The 21,515-nt window shown below is 41.1% G+C and overlaps 2 protein-coding genes across 2 annotated transcripts; one reads left to right on the top strand and one right to left on the bottom strand.

Moving 5' to 3' along the window:
- Window positions 1-1,826: 1,826 nt before the first annotated feature.
- On the top strand, window positions 1,827-19,546 carry ankfy1 (ankyrin repeat and FYVE domain containing 1). Its single transcript, XM_030068575.1, has 25 exons — window positions 1,827-1,836; window positions 3,876-4,083; window positions 5,877-5,995; window positions 6,859-6,994; window positions 7,133-7,256; window positions 7,773-7,922; window positions 8,052-8,217; window positions 8,411-8,615; window positions 9,261-9,329; window positions 9,419-9,621; window positions 9,718-9,815; window positions 10,668-10,869; window positions 11,130-11,228; window positions 11,399-11,552; window positions 12,647-12,815; window positions 13,076-13,194; window positions 13,677-13,833; window positions 13,984-14,184; window positions 14,325-14,501; window positions 14,651-14,798; window positions 16,613-16,703; window positions 16,993-17,117; window positions 17,263-17,409; window positions 17,512-17,602; window positions 17,728-19,546. Exons 1-25 carry the CDS (start codon window positions 1,827-1,829, stop codon window positions 17,858-17,860), a joined length of 3,501 nt encoding a protein of 1,166 aa, XP_029924435.1. The 3' UTR covers window positions 17,861-19,546.
- Window positions 18,756-21,476, bottom strand: cyb5d2 (cytochrome b5 domain containing 2). The gene is made up of 4 exons (XM_030068577.1): window positions 21,095-21,476; window positions 20,386-20,526; window positions 20,080-20,266; window positions 18,756-19,897 (listed from the first exon to the last, which is right to left on the bottom strand). The coding sequence occupies exons 1-4, from the start codon at window positions 21,348-21,350 to the stop codon at window positions 19,729-19,731; spliced, it is 753 nt and encodes a 250-aa protein (XP_029924437.1). The 5' UTR covers window positions 21,351-21,476; the 3' UTR covers window positions 18,756-19,728.
- Window positions 21,477-21,515: the final 39 nt, after the last annotated feature.

Below are 21,515 nucleotides of genomic sequence, written 5' to 3'. Positions count from 1 at the left end.
CTTGTGGACACCTTTGGTGTCCAGGGCACTCTGGCACTCACTGTGGAGAGGCTTGCCTGTGAGCTCTCTACAGCTCACCATAATTGGCAGGCATGGTGTCACCTGCTCCACCCTCCATCCCCCTTGTTGGCCTCCTCCATCTGACATTCCCAGAACATAGTCATGTGCAGCACAGGATAGAATCCCTCTAGTGCTTAGTCTCCTTGGCAGGGTAGCAGTTTATTGTTGTTACATTGCCCATACTGTAAGTGGAACGTCTCAAATCCCAGCAACTGACATGTGCCCTGTTGAAATGTCTTTGAGCAGAACATTAAACTACTACAGCTAATTGGGTGTCAGTTGGGTATGGTAGGGTGTTGCAAGTGGGCTAAGTGAGTCCAAATGTGATCTGGTAGTTATTGCTCTAATGGCGAGACAGTCATGACAGTTGTCCTGTATGATAATCTGAATGATAGTCTGATTAATGTATCAATTCCTTAGTACACAAATCTACACAGAGGGTTTGCATTAACTGATATATTGTACATGCAGTGTATCAGTTCATGTGTGTTCCATGTTTCATTCTAATGATACGATGTATCAGTTCATGTGTGTTCCATGTTTCATTCTAATGATACGATGTATCAGTTCATGTGTGTTCCATGTTTCACTCTAATGATACAGTGTATCAGTGAAGGTAAAGCCTATACACAGAGAAAGCCCACTGACTTCTGTGAGACAGAAAATGTGCAGTACCACATAGATATGTCACAGAGAGGCTGAAATTGTCCCAGTTCTGATTTTTTTCTTCTCTCAGATCTGATCTTTTTGCCTCAACTGTTCACAGTTATATCTATATGTGACCCATATTTCACATCATTGTGGGCCGATCTCACCCAGCATTTGCACATATACAATTAGCATGCTATTGAACAACAGAACATGTCATTTGCATGACAGTCCATCATCATAATTACTAAAACAGTGGTGCAGGCATTCATTTCTTGAACTGCTTGCTGTGTTAACATTGGTGTTGTGGCAGTTGGTTGGCTGTTCAGGCAGAGGGCAAGACGCCAAAAAGATCTTGGATTGAAGTATCCTGTCATAAATATATTATTTTTTTATTTTTTATTTGTTTTTTTGGTCCATCTGCTAACAATGAATGAATAAAGATGTGATATTGGCATGCTTAGTGGAAGAAACCACATAAATTGTGATCTGAGCCAGCACATCGCCAGGAATCAGATCTGTATCTGATTAAGGAGTACATATGAAAGTTTCCCAATCAAAATTAAAAATGTCACATTCAATGTGATTTATTTATTCATTTATTCATTCATTCATTCATTCATTTATTTATTTATTTATTTATTTATTTATTATAATTATTATTCTTATTTGCTGTGGACACTGGCATTAAATCAAATCTATCTTTTACCACTTTTTACTGTTTACCACTTTTGCTGGCTCAAGTAACCTTAGCCTCCACACACCATGCTGCTTTCAAATTATCACAGACATCGGAGTTTTGTTTTATTATATTTCCGAACAAAAACAAAATAGAATCTTAATATGAACACCCGAAGGCAGCATGATTTCCTCAGTCACTTTCCTTATGTGAAGGTCGGAAAGCTGACTGTTTACAATAAATTAATAATAGAGGACTGTGGCTACAGCATGTGGTAAAACCTCGACGTTATTTCATTGCAGATTAAAATGGTCATGTGATGACTTACCCAAAAACGAGTTTTTGAAAACCACCTGAACGCCACATCAGTGTCTGCTGATAGCCTCGTCGTCATATCGCGATAGAGAACCGCCAGGCCACGGAGCTAACGCTAAGTAACATGGCGGAAGGTATGAGACAGATTTTTTTTGACTGTTTAATGGTACACTCCCTTTCTTTGTGGCATGCGTGTTGAACTGTAGGACTGAATCAGTGTGTGTCTTGGCGTTTTAATGAACCATGCGTTTACTGCGGGTGGAATTGCCAAGTACCGCGCCTCTCGTTTTGTCACACTCAGCTACTTATCAAGCTATCGTTAGCTCCCCTTGATGTTGCTAGCTAATTTTTATTTAACCGCTCCGAGCAAGCCAGGCTAAGCAAGTCAGATGAGGTGTTGCTTGGATTGCAGAGTTGTATTTATTTTGGGCGATTAGAGGATTAGATAATTAACCAACCAGTCAGCCGCCTAACTAACTAGCCCCAATAACAGTTAACTAACAGAACTGGCAGGGATACACAGCTGGCTTAGGCGTTTAAATGTAAACGTTTCGGTTCATGTTAAACTGTTAACATTCTCTGTCTTGATACTCACAACCAGTTACGACAGCGCTGTGCAACATGCTGGTTGTCGTTCTGAATTGTGTACTCTGACCAAATCTGTTAAGGTTAGTGGGACAGGAGACCCTACAGGACAGGTGTCACTCCTTGTCAGGTATCATCTGCACACCGAGGCAGAAGTGCCAGTGCCAGCTGTAACACATACACGGCCTGGTCACAAGGGGATGTGTGTGTTGTATGTGCCAGCTTAAGGGAAATCTACTTAAAAGCTTGCACCCAGAGAACCTGCCGTCCAAGCTGTGCTGTGAATCAGACACTGCGTGTGGAGCTGCTCCACTGGCAATGAGTAGAAATTAGACTGTGGATCTGAATGATGGTTTGAGCCTCAACACTTGCAGGAAATAGAGAATGTAATTATAGCCCTACAACATGTGTCCTCTGTTGTTAGTGGAATAGCTGTAGGTGGTTTTTAAGATATAGATTTATTATAAAACAGATGAGTGTCTGGGGTTACTTTTTACCAAGTTTTGGCAAGAGGATATTATGGTGACAGCTGTATACCTTTCATGCAAGTGGTGCTTGAGGATGGACTTTTGTTTGTTTTGCTTTTTTTTTTTTTTTTTTTGGCATGCATGCTTTTTACTTGAAAGTGACAATAGAGAGAGACAGGAAACGCAGGGTGGAGAGGGAATGACATGCAGCAACGGGCCCGGGCTGGAATTGAACTTGGATTTTTGCACAAGCTTTCACAAGGAAGAATCAAAGTTAGCAATGAACCTTTACTGTGCAAATGCATGCTAAATAGGCTATACTACGGCAACTCTGAAGTTGATTGTAGTATATTCTAGAAATTGGTGCAGCGGTTGGCAAAGTCCTCAGCACACAGACCTCCTCCCCCCAGTTCCTCATGACCAGTAGCAATACCAGTAACAGTTTACGAGGGGACAAAGTAATGTGTCTCCTCAGCAGTTTGTCAGCATTCTTCTCTGCAACTCCACTGGTGGAAAGGGAAGGAAATGGGCGTCAGTGAAATTATGTGCAATTTTGTCTTGGGCATGAATCATGCTTGTAAATCCAGAGCTCTGTAGAAAGCGCTATTTCAGTTAGAAGAAATGGAAGTTATTGACAAAAGTTCCTCCAAACACGAGTACACCAGTAAGTTTTTAAAGCTAGTGTTGCTGTCAAAGTTATGTGAAATGGGAAAGTGCTGCTTTCAAAAAGATATGTAATGTAACGTCATTGTGTTGGCTCAGCTGGCAAAGTTATATCTCGTGTACGCTTGATATTGTGGATGTGAATCCAACTCACAACCCTTGTTGCATGTTGTCTTTTCTCTTCCATATTAACTGCCATAAGAATAATCTTTTAAAAACAATGGTGGTGCTTTTGTTTAATTGTGTAAGCCCCTAAGCAAGCTCTTGATTGTTTCAACACTGCCTTAGCTAGTAGTCATAATGGAACTATTACATTTTGGGATTCCCTCTGTAGTGTAAGGCTAAAAAAAATGGCTCTATAAGTCTATTGCAACCCTTCTTGCAAAAATAGTTCTCCAACCTGCTTTTTGTCTCCCTGTTTCTTTTGTCTTGCTCTCCTTTATCATGGTGTGGGACAGAGGAGGTGGCCAAGCTGCAGAAGCACCTGGCCCTGCTCCGGCAGGAGTATGTGAAAATGCAGCAGAAGCTGGCCGACACAGAGAGGCGCTGTGCTGTGCTGGCTGCTCAGGCCCCCGTCCAGGGTGCCACCAGCCTGGCCGCCACTGACACTTTCATCAGCCGACTGCTAGACATCGTGGCTGACCTCTACCAGCAGGAGCAGTACAGGTGAGGGGGGTGTCATTTGGATGATTGGGGGTGGGTGAGAGTTTTGGTTGAGGTTTCAAGGATCCAGCTGTCCTACATGTCATCACTTTATTGTGTGGGAGTTAGGTGTTGTGGTTTGTGTTGTGATGCATACAGCATATAGTGTTACATGGTTCCACTTAATGAAGTAGGATTTGATAATGCTGGTGACAAGCAGCCTGAGTCTGTACATCATGTTTTGAAAGTTTATCCCTGAGTGACAGAAATCAGTGTTGTAAACTCTTGGTATATGTTTGCAGACATGGACCTAAATATGTTGACTCAAGTACTCCTCGTGACAGCTTGACCTGCTGTCTTTGCATGGATGAGAAATGCATGCAATGTGATGCAATGTATCACAGAGGCTGGTATTCAAAGCACAAATTCTTCATCGTTTGCAACCTGGTTATCTGTAAAAAGCAAAGTCATTACATTGGACATTCATGGCTGGCTAGGACACACTGCTGTGCTGAGGAAATAGGGATAATTTTAGTTCTGCTCAATAGTGTATAAAGTTGTAGGCTACAGTTTCAGTGATTATAATTGTTCTGTAGAAATGCAAAAACTCACAACACCTGGGGTCAGTTGCTTTATGTGTCAGCCCTATCATTTAGTTTTCATGTTATTTTATATTCAAAACAAGACATTGAATAAAGGGGAACATTACCAACTTGCAAGTTATTCAAGTAATTAAGCAGTCATCTTTCATAGAGGACACAGAGCCTTTATACGTATCAGGCTGAAGTCATGGTAGTGTAATATACAGCTGGGTTGAAAACAACAGCAAAATGCTCAGGCACAAATGTTTTTTTTTTTTGTTTGTTTTTTTGTTTTTTTTTTCTTCAATAATAGGTCTGCATGTTTACAGCACTCTAAATTAGCTCTGTTAAGTAATCAGCAGCAGAAATGGTATTAACTAGACAAGTAGGAATGTGCCAAACCATCACTGTTGCTGGCAGTGACTGATGATTTTAATTTGGTGTGATTAATCTGATGGGCCTCTCTACCTCTGCCTACAACTGTAGAGGAGGCAAAAAACTAAAATGGATTTATCATAAAAGTTGAATGGAGAACCAGTGACTGTTTTTTTAGTTTATGGTATTCTCCATGAATTTACATTAGTTGTGTTGTTCGTAAACTTGTTGCACCATGTTCAGCTAAACATGTTTTTAAACATATTTATCAGGTTGTGTTGGTTCATTTCTGTTTACTGACATTGCAACACTCTATCAGCGCTCAAAACTGTTACGATTTGCTGGTGCTGCGTCTTCCCAAAGTTCGACAATTTGTATTTGTAGATTGCTTTTGTCGTGAGCAGAAATACAAAATAAATACAAAGGCAGATCAAGTCTGTCTTTGTGTTTTTGCTCACAATAAAAGCAAATGAAAAGAAAAGTCATCAAGATGTTGAACTGAGACTCAACTTTAAGTGTGCGCACTCCCACATCTTGAAAGTGTGTTTCCTCGCATTGTAAATGTGCACATTATTAATTTGAAACATGCATTATTACTTTCAAATGTTTTTGCTTGTATATAATCTTCTATGCAGGCAAAGCTGAAATTTTATTTTTATATTCTTGAAAGAAAAATTGTTTCATTGTACCATATGCAGAAAAAGTATTTTGAAATAGTTGAAGAAAAGTTCCTAGCGTCTAGATTCTATAGTATATTATTATAGACTAGCCTAAATATCGTTGAAATGCTTCTGTCAGGACTAATGATATCTTGTGAAATTCTCTCAGGTCTCAGTAATGATTTTGTCTGTTATTTTGCAGTGATCTGAAAGTGAAAGTTGCAGGGGAGAATCTCAGTGCCCATAAGTTTGTTTTGGCTGCGCGTAGTGATGTCTGGAGTCTGGCAAACCTGGCCTCCACCTCAGAACTGGACCTATCTGGTGAGCCACTCCAGTGCAGCAGTGCTATTTTAACGAAATATTTCAAACCATCATGAAAATATTGTCATCTGCTCATTCCCTTGTAAGAAGAAACTTCATTGAAGCTTGTACAGCTACTGAACACACAGCGAGTTAGCCTCTGTAGTTCATCTCAGCCTTCTCCTAAATGATTGAATTAATGCAGCCATGTTTTTACAGCTTAAATGTCACTCAAATTCAAACAAATTGTTACACCGTACTCAGCAGATAATAGCTGAATTTTCATTCGGGCGTCAACAATTTCTTTAAATAGTCCAAAGCAGCAGACCATAACATCATGTGGTCCATTCCTAGATACGTTATTGCTGGTGCTGGTGATTTTTTTTTTTTTTTTTTTTAAAGCTTTTACTTTCCTATGAGCAGTTAGCTTATTCTGTGTAAATGCAAACTAGTGATTGAACAATCTAAAATTATTTTTAAAAAATGTGTACCCATTGTGTTTATCCAACTCGTGTCTGCTGTTTTGTACATGTGATTTTCAGTGACTAATGCAGTACATAAAGCATGAATAAAACCTCTTGTTCCATTATCAGACATACATTCAAGCCTAGGTGTATCTAATAAATAATGTATTCTTTTGGTTTGGCCATTTACTGATTGTATAGTAATTGTATCACTTGCCCCATACAACCATATGTTAAAGAGAAGGGTACCTTGGTTTTTGGAGGTTGGTTATCCAAATTTTGCAGGATAGAGGAGATATTGGATGTCACATTGCTAATTGTGTTCTGGACACATTAACGTTACTGTTAAGTCAGTTCCAGTTGGTTTATAATTAATCATTCTGTGTTAATTGCTACCTTTACTAAATGATGGTCGTCCAGATGCCAAGCCTGAGGTTGCCATGGCAATGTTGCGTTGGGCATACACCGACGAGCTGGAGCTTAGCGGAGATGATGCCTTTCTTATCGACTTAATGAAGCTGGCTAACCGCTTCCAGCTGCAGCTGCTCAGAGAGAGGTCAGTGGTGGCTATATACTGCAATATGTGATTTCAGGGCTGCACTTTAAATGGAACTGTAATTGCCATAATGTATTTTGTAAAGTAATGTATGAGGCTTAATTGGTTGAAAATATATTTGTCTCTTCTCTGGGGCAGGTGTGAAAAAGGGGTGATGTCCTCAGTGAATGTCAGGAACTGCATTCGCTTCTACCAGACGGCTGAAGAGCTCAATGCCACCACACTAATGAACTACTGTGGGGAGATTATCGCCAGTCACTGGGTGAGTCCCTCCCGGCAGAGCTCTTCCATGGCTGATTGGACAGCTTCTAAGGCTGTGTGGGTGGTTGCTTATGTGTGTGGGGTGGAGAAAGTGCTATTTCTTTAGTAATGTACAGGGAGACCTGTTTGAAAGTGATGTGTTATCAGACCTCCTCAGTTTGCTCTGCTGTTGGTCTCTTTTCAGCCGCTGTCTGCTGGATGACATGATAACCACATACTCTTAAGAAGTTTTCTGTTTAACCATTTCAGATGTAATCATGAACCTAGTATTTATTTAGGAGTATGCATGCTGTCCCTCTTTCTCTGAATGAACTAAGGATTTCTCACATGACCTGTCCCTCTGTGGGTCACTCCTCCCTGTGGGCACATATGATTTGAGTTATTTATAACACAGTACCTGTGGCAGCATCAGGTACATTAGGTTTGCACCCTCTCTGGATAAGCTGGGCTGCAAAGCTGTTTTCGTCATTATTTTGCCCTGAAGTTTTTTTTCTGCCCTTTGATGGTATTTTCTCAGGATGACCTTCGGAAAGAAGATTTTAGCACCATGAGTGCCCAGCTCCTGTACAAGATGATCAAGTCTAAAACAGAGTATCCTCTCCACAAAGCCATCAAAGTTGAACGGGAAGATGTGGTTTTCCTCTATCTCATTGAGATGGATTCACAGGTCAGAACCACATGGGTGCCCTTTACTGCATACTAACAGTAGTAGCTGTTGGCATTCATTATAATGCATCAGATAGATTGCTGTCAAATCACTTTGTCTTCCTCTTGTTATTTTTTTCCCTATTGTCAGCTGCCTGGCAAGCTGAATGAACTGGACAATAATGGTGACCTGGCACTTGACTTGGCACTTTCTCGTAAATTGGAGAGTATTGCCACCACTCTGGTCAACAACAAAGCTGATGTGGATATGGTGGACCAGAGTGGCTGGAGTCTTCTGCATAAAGCTATCCAAAGAGGTATGGGAGCGTGAAATGTTTTCTGTTATCCATAATGCACCACTGAAGTGATCAAAAGTAACTTTTAAGTCTGGTTAACTTAAAAAAAAAAAAATAGAACCTCACCAGACAACATAATATATATTATTCACTGAAAGGTTAAAAAGAAGTCTTGGAAAGTGCCGATGGGAAATCTTTCTCTTTCCCCCTCCAGGTGATGAGTTTGCCTCCACCTTCCTGATCCGTCACTCAGCCCAGGTGAATGCAGCCACGGTCGGGGCGGTAGAAACACCTCTCCACCTGGTCTGCTCCTTTAGCCCAAAGAAACACTCTGGGGAAGTGATGAGCGGCATGGCACGGATTGCAGAGGCCCTGCTCAAGACTGGAGCCAACCCCAACATGCAGAACAGCAAGGGCAGGTTGGTCGAACAGGCGTGATCGTGTTTGTAAACCTGTTTTGATTGCAGGGTCAAAAGTGCTGACTTTCATTTTACTTATCTATCTGTGTTTGTCTATCTATCTATCTATATCTATCTATCTATGTTTGCTTCATTGAGTTCATGAAACCTGGTGTTTCTTTCTCTGCCACGATTTTTTTGGCAGCACGCCAACAATAATTCTTTAATAAGCCGTTTGTTGTCTCTTTGCAGTTTCCAACAACTCACAGTCATGCTTCACTGCACACCTTTTCTGTAGTTCTGTGGGCTGTTATAAATATTTACTGCCAAAATATTAACTTAAAGGTCTGTCACACAAGAGAGAACTAACTTGCTGTACCTCGTAGTCACAGGACCACTGGATGTTCTGAGATTCTGTGATTTTCATTTTATTTGATTATGCTCTTTTATATTAGTAGTGATTTTGTGCCATGTCTTTGAATCATTCCCTTTACAGTGATGCCCAGGAAAAGATAATTACATATTTGTTATGCTGTGATAATTTTGACGTTTTTTGGAATGGAATAGAAAAGTTGTCAGAGCTATCTCTGTTCTGGTGGTGAATACTTTGTGAGGGTCAGCTGTATTCTGACCGTGTGATGACGCTTTGTCTTTCCTCTTCTGCAGAACACCTTTGCATGAAGCTGTGGCGTCAGGGAATGAGCCTGTGTTCAACCAGCTGCTACAGTGCAAACAGTGAGTTGTACTGTAGAACACATTTAGTAACTTGAGTCATCATTGAGCTCTTGTGCTGGTATGACCTGCTGTTATGTCTGTCATGTCAGTCTGGACCTGGAACTCAAGGACCATGAGGGGAGCACAGCCTTGTGGCTGGCCCTGCAATATATCACAGTATCCTCAGACCCCTCAGTCAACCCATTTGAGGATGATGCACCGGTGGTAAACGGCACCTCGTTTGACGAGAACAGCTTTGCAGCCCAGCTTATCCAGAGAGGGTGCAACCCTGATGCACCTGACACTGCCACAGGTACTGTGTTATAAACTCAGCTGGAACCTAACTGTAGCTGAGTCTTAAACACATTTTCATTACTTTCTTCCACTCCCTCCGTCCTATTGCTGTTAGGAAACTGCCTGCTGCAGAGAGCAGCCCGGTCAGGCAGTGAGGCTGCTGCTCTCTTCTTGGCCACTCATGGGGCAAAGGTCAATCATGTCAACAAATGGGTGAGTATATGTTAGGCACGTCTCAGATAAGCCATTATATTATTTCCTGGACCGGAAAAGTCCTAAACAGATGGAAGGCATCGTACGCTAGCTTCAGCAAGTGCACCCATCGTTCTCAATTGCTGCAGATAAACTTTATCACTTCAAATATTCTTTAATGTCGGCGCTTCAACCCCAGCTACATCTGAAGTCACTCTGCATCACGCTGATTCTGCATTGATGCTATTCAGTCTGTACTCCAACAGTAGTTATAATGTGTCACAATTACAGCTAGGTGATACAGACAAAATCACAATAACTTTTGACCATATATCTTGCTATCAATATTGTGATGATGTTGCAGGGATGACTATTGGTGCTTTCATAAGATATTTAGACACAAGGAAATTTTGATAAACTGTCATTAGTATTATAGCTATGAGGAGTAAGTAGGTAGAGGTAAATAATATAACATATAGCATACAGTTATGTTATATACAGCAGTCTTTTAAATTCAGAAATCTGCATACCCTTACTACAATGCAGCCATTAAAACCAAGAAAAGACAACACTTCAGCCATATTACAGTATTACAATATTCAAAATCAGTATAACAGTAAAACAGTAAAGCAAAACAGTAAAACAGTATCTGGTTTCATACCACAATATTGATATAATGCCAATATGTATTGCCCATCCCTAATTGCAGGCACAAATGCATCAATTGTATGCATTGTAATAGCATTGTCATTTAATATGAATTAATTGTTTTGTATTTTAGAACTAGTGCAAGGAAAATGTGACCAAGGATATGATTAAATTCTCATCTCATACTGTTAAATATGTATTTCATCCCCTCACCCTCCTATACAGGGTGAGACCCCACTTCACACAGCATGCCGCTGTGGCCTGGCAAGCCTGACAGCAGAGCTGCTTCAGCAGGGGGCCAACCCCAATCTGCAGACCCAGAAGGCCCTGCCTGACGACACACATGGTGTGGCTCTACAGAGCCCTCTCCACATGGCTATTGCTCACAACCACCCAGATGTGGTTTCTGTCATCCTTGAGCAAAAAGGTCAGCACATCTGGGGAGAGTTTAAGGACTTGGATTATTTGAGTAATGTACCAAGGGTGTGCATATTGTTAAACTGTTAATTTTCTAAACAAAGGCAAAAGTATTAACTTTTGTATTGCTTTGTATTGAACTTACACTCTTGAATGAAGCTAACATGTATAAAACTATCTTTTGTACTACACTGCACACATGTAGTGTCTGATATCCTTGAAGCTCCTCAAATGCATGCATTTATTTCTTCCTCGGTGGTCATGTTGCAGCCAACGCACTTCATGCCACCAACAACTTTCAGATCATACCAGACTTCAGCCTCAAAGACTCCATGGACCAGACAGTGTTGGGCTTGGCCCTCTGGACAGGTACGTTGAGACAGCAATAAACCTCTGTGGTCATCCACAGGTTTGCAGTGGAATTCTATCACAGTTACCTCTGTATGAAGGAAAATTTCTCTGCATTGGAAAAACTGGTTCCAGATGTGCATTGTGACATGTCATATGATAGCATATCATGTACATTCTGTCCTTGTCAGGTATGCACACCATAGCAGCTCAGCTGCTGGGCTCAGGGGCTTCTATCAATGATACAATGTCCAACGGGCAAACCTTACTTCACATGGCCATCCAAAGACAGGACAGCAAGAGTGCCCTGTTCCTTCTGGAGCACCAGGCTGACATCAGTGTTAGGTAACGCCTAGGATTCCCTACAGCTGCAGTACATATGTTGCTCCAATCTGAACCAGAAGGTCATAGTGTAGAACTCTGCACACAAACATGTTGAGATGAAACTGTTTAGATGTGATTGAGTGTAGAATTAGAACATGAATTGGTGTATTTTTGATTCTTGACCAAATTGTTTCATCATGAAAATTTCAGAGAGACCAAGAAAATAGTAAGAGAAAAGCTGTTGCAGTTTATGCATACATTATTTCAGGGTCCAAAATTAACACCTGCCAAGTGCCGAATGTGGGTAAATTTTTGTTTTTGGCGGAAAAACAAATTGGGTTCACCAGCCAGGTGGCTGGTAAATAATTTGGAATCACAGCATAGGGCCAGATTTACAGTTTACATCGCTGTGTTTTTTATGTGTACCGGCTGAGACTTATGTGACTCTCACTGTCCACTGTACCTATCGTGACATCAGTGAATCAAATCAAAGCACTACCATATGGCAGTTTCTACACAATGTCTATCTTTTTGCTGGAGGAAACATCTGCGTTACGTGTTATTTGAAATGTAGTGTCCCAGTGTTATGCCACCAAAAGGAAAACAAAAAATGAAGAGAAAAGTCACAGCGGAACAAGACTAAAGATGATTGTGTGTATTAAAAATTGAGGTAATCTATTATAAGTCAAATAATGCATGATGCTTTTTTTGGCTGGTTTAAAAAAACATCTTTGGCTGTTAAAGTTAAAACTCAGCAAAAAAGTTAATGTTGGACCCTGCATTATTTATTTTTAGTAAGAAAAAACCTCATGCATGTGACGCTGTGGAATAATACTTGGGATGATGCAGAGCTAACATAGTCCCTGTGTAAGATGGGGCACAAGGCAGGAGAGAAGGAAATACCTTTTCTAAAATTACATGATAGGAAAGAATCCATAAAATGCTTATGTTTCAGAAACAAATTAATTACACCTAGGAATTTGTGTGTCTGCTGTTACCCAGTTAAAATATTCATGAAGCGAAAGTGTATGACTGGTTCTTAATAAAGTATGGTGTGTCTTGAAAACAAACAACCAACCAACCAAAAAAACATACTCTCTATCTTCCCCTTTCAGGACCCAAGAGGGCCAGACAGCACTACAGCTGGCCATCAGTAACCAGCTGCCCCTGGTGGTGGATGCCATCTGTACACGGGGAGCTGATATGTCTGTAGCAGATGAGAAGGGTGACCCTCCACTGTGGCTGGCCTTGGAGAACGGCTTGGAGGACATTGCATCCACACTGGTGAGACAAATGCATACATAGCCAATACAGAGACAATGGAACCACTCTGGTCGAGCATTTGCATTTTGTTGTGGAGTTAAAACTCTGTTTAAGATAAACTTTAACTTAAAATGATATAATGCCTCATTGAATCTCCGTCGATGTTGCGGAGTAAAGCATAAGTAATATAATGAGTATTGTAAGAAATTACTTTTCATACGGACTAACTAAATAAAGTAGTGCATTACTTTCTTAAAAGTATTTTATACTGTCTACACAAGGTTCGCCACGGTTGTGATGCCACTTGTTGGAGCCAAGGTCCCTCAGGCTGCCAGCAGACCCTCCTGCACAGGGCTGTGGATGAGAACAACGAGGTCTCCGCTTGCTTCCTCATCCGCAGGTCTGTCATTTGTCACTTTCTACCAGGGCTTGGAATAGGCAATGGACATTTTACATCACTAATTTGCAGCCAAGGGTGTACATGTTTATCTAAATTGTTAATGTTCTTGATGCGCAAAAATGTATGTCAAGCAAACTTGAGCCAGTTAAAATTATACAAGACAGAAATATAATTAAACATTTTCCAAACTTAAATGTGTATATGTTGGTTATTTGTTATGCTCCTATAAGAATAAACACAGTGGTATCTGGCAGCACATAGGTATGACACACAGCTTGTCTTATATATGGCTGTACAATAGTGGCCAACAATAATAATTGGAATGTGGCTTAAAGGATGGAGAACATATTAAACTCATATTAGACCATGGTATTTACTGAACAAGCAGTCTGCTTTGTCATCTCTAGCCTTTATGTTAACCACATAGATTAAGCTAACTGTCTAACTCTGCCTGTCCCTCGTCTCTGTGTGTGTATATATAGTGGTTGTGATGTGAACAGCCCCAGGCGGCCAGGCCCTAATGGAGAGGGAGATGAGGAGGCCCGTGATGGGCAAACACCCCTCCACCTGGCAGCCAGCTGGGGACTGGAGGAGGTGGTGCAGTGCCTTCTGGAGTTTGGGGCCAATGTCAATGCACAGGTATGTCCTACCCATCTTTCTTTGATAGTGCTTCTTCTCCCTCACAGAGCCTGTTAATAACCAGTAACAATCATCAGTCAGTGAGTCAGAGACATTCATTTCAACTTGTGCCCTTTTCCTTTAATCTTGTGTTTGTCAATTTACCCCTAGGATGCAGAGGGCCGAGCTCCCATCCATGTTGCCATTAGCAACCAGCACAGTGTCATCATCCAGCTACTCATTTCCCATCCGGACATCCGTCTAAACATACGCGACCGTCAGGGCATGACCCCCTTTGCCTGTGCGATGACCCACAAGAACAACAAGGCCGCGGAGGCTATCCTTAAGAGGGAGCCGGGGGCTGCTGAGCAGGTAGCACCCATCAGATTGTCCCTTTGTTTACAGGGTCCAATTAACATCTGTGGGGAAAAAATAAATAAATAACTGTACAGTTAACTTCCTTCTCTGTGTATCAGCCTAACTTTACCACTAACCTCTTTGTCTCTGTCTAGGTGGACAACAAAGGCCGTAATTTCCTCCATGTGGCTGTGCAGAACTCGGATATTGAAAGTGTCCTGTTTCTCATCAGTGTCCAAGCTAATGTCAACTCCAGGGTTCAGGACACAGCCAAACTCACCCCTCTCCACCTGGCTGTCCAGGCTGGCTCTGAGATCATTGTCCGCAACCTGGTAAAATCGCACAATTTCAGTATTTACAATTCATGCTAATTTATTCCACTATTGCTGGATTAGTGGTAAAGCACAACTGATGGTGTTCTTGGTGTGCGTGTGTGCGTGTGCGTGTGTGCGTGTGTGTGTGTGTGTGTGTGTGCTTGCAGCTGCTAGCTGGGGCCAAGGTAAATGAGCTGACCAAACACAGGCAGACGGCCCTACACTTGGCCGCCCAGCAGGACCTGGCTACCATTTGCTCTGTGTTGCTGGAGAATGGAGTAGACTTTGCTGCTGAGGATGAGAATGGAAACAATGGTAATTTAATATTACGTGTTTCTTTTTCTTTTTAATCTGGGATGCCGCTGTTGCTCAAATGGTGATCAGCTTTGTAGCAGGGATGGGCTATAACAGTCAACAGTTGTTCAACAGCCAACTATTCTATTAGACTTATTAAGTCTTATCTTATTAAGTTAGTTCATTTTAACTAGAGACTATAAAAACAGGCTGTAGCCTATTCAGATTTATTTGATACAATGCCAAAGTTTCCTATTCACATCCATTTTATTAAAGCAACAGAAAAGCTGTCATAAAACTACCCTACTAAATTGTCATCATTCATCGGAAATGTCATCAGAATGTCACAGAAATTGAAATCTAGACAAAGTCTGCAGGTCTGTGTTCACCATGAGCACAAAATAAGAAATACACCAGAAGGATCTTTTACAATTCTATTTGCCATTTTTCTTAAAGTTGTACTTAGCAGTTTATGACCAACAGAGGTTGTTGAGGTCTCAGTCTCCATTTGTAAACACACAGTTTGTATACTGTGACTGTGTGTTTACAAGATCGTTTGGACAACCCGCCAACTTGTCAACCTCGGAAAAATTATACCTCTGCACTCCCCTAAAAAATATTGTAATATTAATATGACAAAGTATTTTTCCAAAGTTAAGTAAAAGAAGTTGAAGGCACTGTACAACTTTTTAAAACAATGTATATTAACACTATTCTGGTTTTGGGCCAATGTCTGTGACTCCTGGGGTATGAACCCCAGAAATTCCTGTTGAGCTTGCCTGTTTTATGTTTTTTGTGTTTATCATTCATGGTTTCTGCAGGTCCAAAAAAATCCCCATGAAATGACCTCACAACTTCTACTTCCTATAAAACAACCATCTTAAATGGTGACATCATCCTGCACTAGTGGCTGTAAATTACAACTTCAACCAAAAAAATCCTCTTTCACCCACCTATCCCTTCAAATACAATTTTCTTTCTCCCAAACTGATATCCTATTGGTTTGCACTTGTGAATTAGGCTTGGGCCAATTGAATCTGCAGTCGGCGATGGACAGTTGCGATTGCCAGTTGAGCTGCCAATATTGGTTGATTGGATGATGCTGCTATACAAACGATGCCACAAGCCTATTGTGAATGATCCTTCCCTGCACTATGTCCCGCCCAAACATCCTGTTTCAACATGAAATACTTAAAATCAATCAACAGTCCAATCCAAAAACCTGATTTTAGGCCTTAGAATTACTTAAAATTTTGATAGGTAAAAAATGTAGTAGTAAACTTTAAAGTTGGGTTAACTTCTGTCTCACTTTTAAATGTGTTTTTGGGAAAATTTGTATTGTTCATACTGTAACAAAACTTTCAAATAAAATCAATATGGACCAATAACCACTAATGCTACCTGCACGGCCTGGTCAGAATTTATTCGCAAACACCCAGGTAGTGTGTCGTGATGTGGTGTGGGTTTATGGGACATCTCCTCTCAGAGAAAGCTCAGAGCAGTATAGCCTAGGTCCTGTGTGTGTACACACACACACACGCACACACACAAACACACACAGTACTGTGTACAGTAATGTTAAGTCAAATGTAAATAAATTAACTTACTTTGCCAGTAATTCTGGGACTCCGATTTTCCTTCATTTCCTTTGTACTTTTTTGCCAGTATGTGTATGGAAAAGTTTTTAAACTGCATTCAGAATGGTCCTAAAGAGGTCTCAAAGGCTTTGAATTTAAATAGTTTAAAAACCTGCAGAAACCCTGTCATTATTTGACTTTTTCCCTCCCTTCATTCATGGCATCGTGTTCTCTTTGTTACTTCTATTTTCTCCCCAGCTCTGCACCTAGCTGTGATGCAGGGTCGCCTTAACAATGTCCGAGCCCTTCTCACAGAGTCCAACATTGACGCTGAGGCCTTCAATCTCAGGTAAACTCACTCTTTACAGTAAAACTTTTCTTAAAATAAGATGAGATTAAACTTTAGCGATGTCTATAGTTGAATTGGATCATGTCTCAGCAAAATAGAAACAAGAATACAGCAAATAAAAATGGAATAAAGCATTAGTTAAAATACGAAGAATAATATAGCAAAGGTGGGCTGTTTAAACATAGGCAACAATTCCTAGACTAGAGGGAAAGCGTAATATAAGCCTCTGTAAACTTCACGTCGCGTGTTGTTATTTTCCTTATATCCTCTGATTGTTTCGTCTGCTCAGGGGTCAGTCACCAATGCACGTCCTGGGGCATTATGGGAAAGAGAATGCTGCTGCCATTTTTGAGTTGTTCCTGGAGTGCATGCCTGAATACCCTCTGGACAAACCAGATAATGAAGGGAATACAGGTAGAGTAGCACCTCATTATCCATCACTGTGTGACTGGAATTGGCTTGAATGATAGTTTCTATTTGTCAGAGTATGTGAGAAGTCTTCATAACCTAAGAAGAGACATGTTTGTGATAGAAGGAACATTTCCTGACTATCTTGCAGTTCTGCTTCTGGCCTACATGAAAGGAAACGCTAACCTGTGTCGTGCCATCGTGAGGGCAGGGGCTCGACTAGGTGTCAACAACAATCAGGGCATCAACATCTTCAACTACCAAGTGGCCACCAAACAGCTGCTTTTCCGCCTTCTAGGTCAGTTTTCTTATAGTCACCATGATCTAACATAATCTAAACCACGGTTGAAAAGCTACGCAATATTAAGTTGTGTTTTTTTTTTGTTTTGTTTTTTTCAAGATATGTTGTCCAAAGAGCCCCCATGGTGTGATGGGTCCAACTGCTATGAATGTGCCGCTAAGTTTGGTGTTACAACACGGAAACATCACTGGTTAGTGCTTTAGATTGTATTTGTATATATGTAGTAGATGATGATTTTTTTTTCTTAATCATGTTTGCATATTGTAACAAATCATACGCCTAATGCTGTCTCTCTTCCTTGACTTTTCACTCTAGCCGCCACTGTGGGCGCCTGCTGTGCCACAAGTGCTCTATAAAGGAGATCCCCATCATCAAGTTTGACTTGAACAAGCCTGTGAGGGTGTGCGACATCTGCTTTGATGTGCTGACTTTGGGTGGGGTGTCCTAATGCAGCCGCTTGGCTCTTCTCCACCCTCCCACACTGGCCATTCCCAGCTTGGCAGAGTTATTCAGGCATGCCAGGAGAGGGGGTATCAGTAGCAGGACATACAAACAGGAAATCCCCAGACCGTTACAGACCACCACTACTATACTATTCCAGTCTATGAAAAACTATCAATGTTTTAGAGGGACTTTTTAAATAGAAAGTGAAACATTGTCTTATTTTTGTTTCTGTTTTTGACCCAAGTATCATATAAAAGTGGAAATGCAGAACTCGCCAGCTTGGTGATGGCTAGACTGAATTTGTTGGATGGGGAGATGATCATATTGTCTTTCCAAGCTCAATGACATTTGTAGTGATTAGATCTAGATATCACTAGTAAGCTATTGCTGTGCACAGTCTGTTCAATTCAGTGGCATGTATTAGATCGCCAAATCAGCTCTCAGAGGAGTTTACTCTGTTCTCTTTTGGGGAGTTGACAACAAATAATAATTTCACCAACAGGAGCCTTCTTGCTTTGTGCCCTATCCACTGATTAAACACTTCATGGCACTGCATGCATACATATATGAGGGAGCAGAGGCAGCTGCTGACAGAGAGCAGAGTAAACCTCCTCTTAATGTCAATGACAGATCACTGGATTCTGGTGGGCTGTGCTACTGGCATGCATTCTTCTCATAACCTTTCATCTGTCACTTCACCACCACCCCAGTTTTCTATCAGCTGGATAAAACCATGACATACCAGTAGGACTTTAAGGGACAAGACCTGAGGGTTTTTTTTGTTTGTTTGTTTGTTTTTTGTAATGAACATATTTGTTCAATCCAATCAGAGATTCAGAATTGAATAAGAATGACACTGTAATAGTTTACAGTTACAAGTGAGAGATTGCACAACTGGATAAAATCGAGATGGATCAAGTTTATTTCATATTTAGAAATCCAGTGTTTTTCCCCCCATGTGGTTGGAACATGGTGTACCATTTACAAGCATCAGCCCAAATGATTTGATGGTAAAGTGCAGTTTTTAAAATGTGATCTAATAAACCTTTTTTTTTTTTTTTTTTATCATGAGGACCACAAACATCCCTAAAACAAGATAATAATCCTCGTGGAGTTACAGAAATACCTGTTATGCCTATGCATGTCATATAATTTGTAGCCTTTATGTGTTACTGTCATAATCATGAATCATGTTTCCAAAATCTGTCACCAAATTATTACATTCCATTTTATCAGTTTTTGGCCTGTTGAGGTCTTCATTGGAACGAGAGAAAATTATCCTGCAATGTTGCCTCAAGTCAAGTTGTTGTCTTGACCCATCACATGTAATGCTTAATCATTTCTAAGCCTAACAGGTGCACTTTATCAAGATTACATGACATTTCTGATCATTTGGGAGAATGTGGAGTGGCGAGATGGCCAAGTAGTGGGGCCACTTTAGGTATTGTTAAATTGTACAGATAAATGTGTAATATTTTTGACCACTACAACTGTTTTGTACTTAATGCAGTTTGTGCTTGTCATTGTGACAAACTTAAATCTTGCCTCTGTTAATCTTTTATGCACATTGTTTAATCTTTTATGCACATTGTATTGTATCTGTATGCTCAGATATCTAGCCTGTTTCTTCCTGGTGTATCCTTTTAGAGAAAGGGAGGACAACTTTACATAAAGGTCATCAAAATAAGAATATGGTGTGCGTTTCTCTTGTCTCTACCTCCTATCCTTGTTTTCTTCACCTTTATGTGATTTTGATCATGTTTGCGAACAGGTTCTTCATTGACAACACAGAGGAAAAGTCCCTATATCACAGCCTGCAGCATTGGCAGGAGTCTTATTAGTTCCATGACATATGAGTCAGTGCAGAGCCCACTACTCTCCAACAGGACATGACTCAGCATTTGGAGGGCAGCCCTCGTATTCCTGCAGGTTGGGATTTTCCGCTGTAGAGGGGTCCCTTACACAGATGCAACGGGAGCTGCTGGAGCCAGGAGAGAAGAGCTTCCTGGGGACACCCGTCCAGTGTCTTTCCACTCCCCCACTGAGGAGACACACAAGTTGATCTGTCTCACAGGTCATGATGTAAACCAATTGCACCCACTAGTGTGAGAAATTCCTCATTACAAGTAATTAGCAGCAACATTCAATATATTGTATCCCTGTACCTTTTAGGGCTGTCATTTGATTTGGCCAGATTAAATGACTACAGAACAAGTTCAGTACCTCTTGTTGGAGCACCAGACTCTTCCTCCCCTGGCAGCGCTCCACTCTGAGTTGCAGGCTGGGTATTGTTCCCTTTCAGCCTGGGACTGGGCCTTGAGCCGCTGGCCCTCTGCTAGTGATGCCTTGACCTGCCGCAAGGCCTCTGTAGGCTGCCCACTCTCACTATAGAATTGGCCTACTACCCGACCTGAAACAGATGGAGGACAGGGTGTTTTTTGTTTGTTTGTTTTGAACAGATATATGAACATCCAAATGGGGAAATAATGTAAAAGCTGTAGTTCAGCAGCCGGCTGTAAAACAACCCACCTACAGGGTCATAGTTGTTATGATAGAAGGCCAGCCAGTCATACAAGGCCACCACCTGCAGTGGGGACAGGTTGGACACATCATCTGTCAGCCCACTTTCTGTGAAATCACCAGTGACGAAGGCCAGGGAAGCATCCCTACCTGAAAATACATACAGCTTTCAGATAATTTCTTATTAGATGTTTTTATGTGAAATTGACTGTTGTTTTTTCTTCCTTTTTACTGATATGCTTTCTCTTCCTATGTATGCCTCTAGTCAGCATCAGGTGAAGCCAGGGAATAACTCCAAACTGTGATTGGGGAGCCCTGGATCTTGGAGGGTGGTGGTGGGACTGTCTTGTATGAATAGTAAAAACATTTATCATCTCTTTATAGGCTACTGTTTGAAGCAACAATGTTATAAAATACATCACTGGAATTATAGCAGGATCTTGGCAACTTTCATACACTAAAGTTTTAGTTTTGAAGGTCTTTTATTCGCCAGTTAGAATGAAATATAAGACCACACTTGGGGGGAAAAAAAATATATAGATAGATAGATAGATAGATAGATAGATAGATAGATAGATAGATATAAAGCCAAATTTCCAAGACATATAGACGAGTTATCCCTCCTGTTACCTGACCCTAAAGATAACACGAATGTTAAGACATGTAAAGGATTTAATATGGTTGTTGACATCCTGTTATAGGAGAGAGGGGGAATCACCTGCCATAAAGTGATAAGCACCACCGGGTCCGTAGTGCTTGTGGCCCTTGTGTACATCAAACACCTCGCCAAGGAGAGCCAGATAAAGGCCCCTGCTGCCCTCCTCCCCGGTGTACAGTGATAACTCACGCCTGCTTAGGAGCCGCACAGGTGCCACTTGAGGCAATTCATTTCCAAATTGTGTGGACCAGTCACGAGGCATAAACAGCGCAGCCAACACTACGGATAAAAACGCGATACATACATAGCCAAACATAATGCTCTCTCAAGCCTCTCCATCCAGGTATTAGGCGTGACTTGCAGCAGTCTCTCATAAAAAGAACAAACAAACAAACTAAACAACGGCTTATCAACAACAGTCATCATAGAGGCTCTTCCGTGATAAGAATAGCCGCGGCGCATGCTCCGGCCAAGACGCAAA

Source organism: Myripristis murdjan, chromosome 14, assembly GCF_902150065.1.
Source record: "Myripristis murdjan chromosome 14, fMyrMur1.1, whole genome shotgun sequence".
In the NCBI taxonomy this organism is placed as follows: Eukaryota; Metazoa; Chordata; class Actinopteri; order Holocentriformes; family Holocentridae; genus Myripristis; species Myripristis murdjan.
Note: the sequence above shows the minus strand (reverse complement) of the source record. Positions and strands in the feature narration are given on the sequence as shown.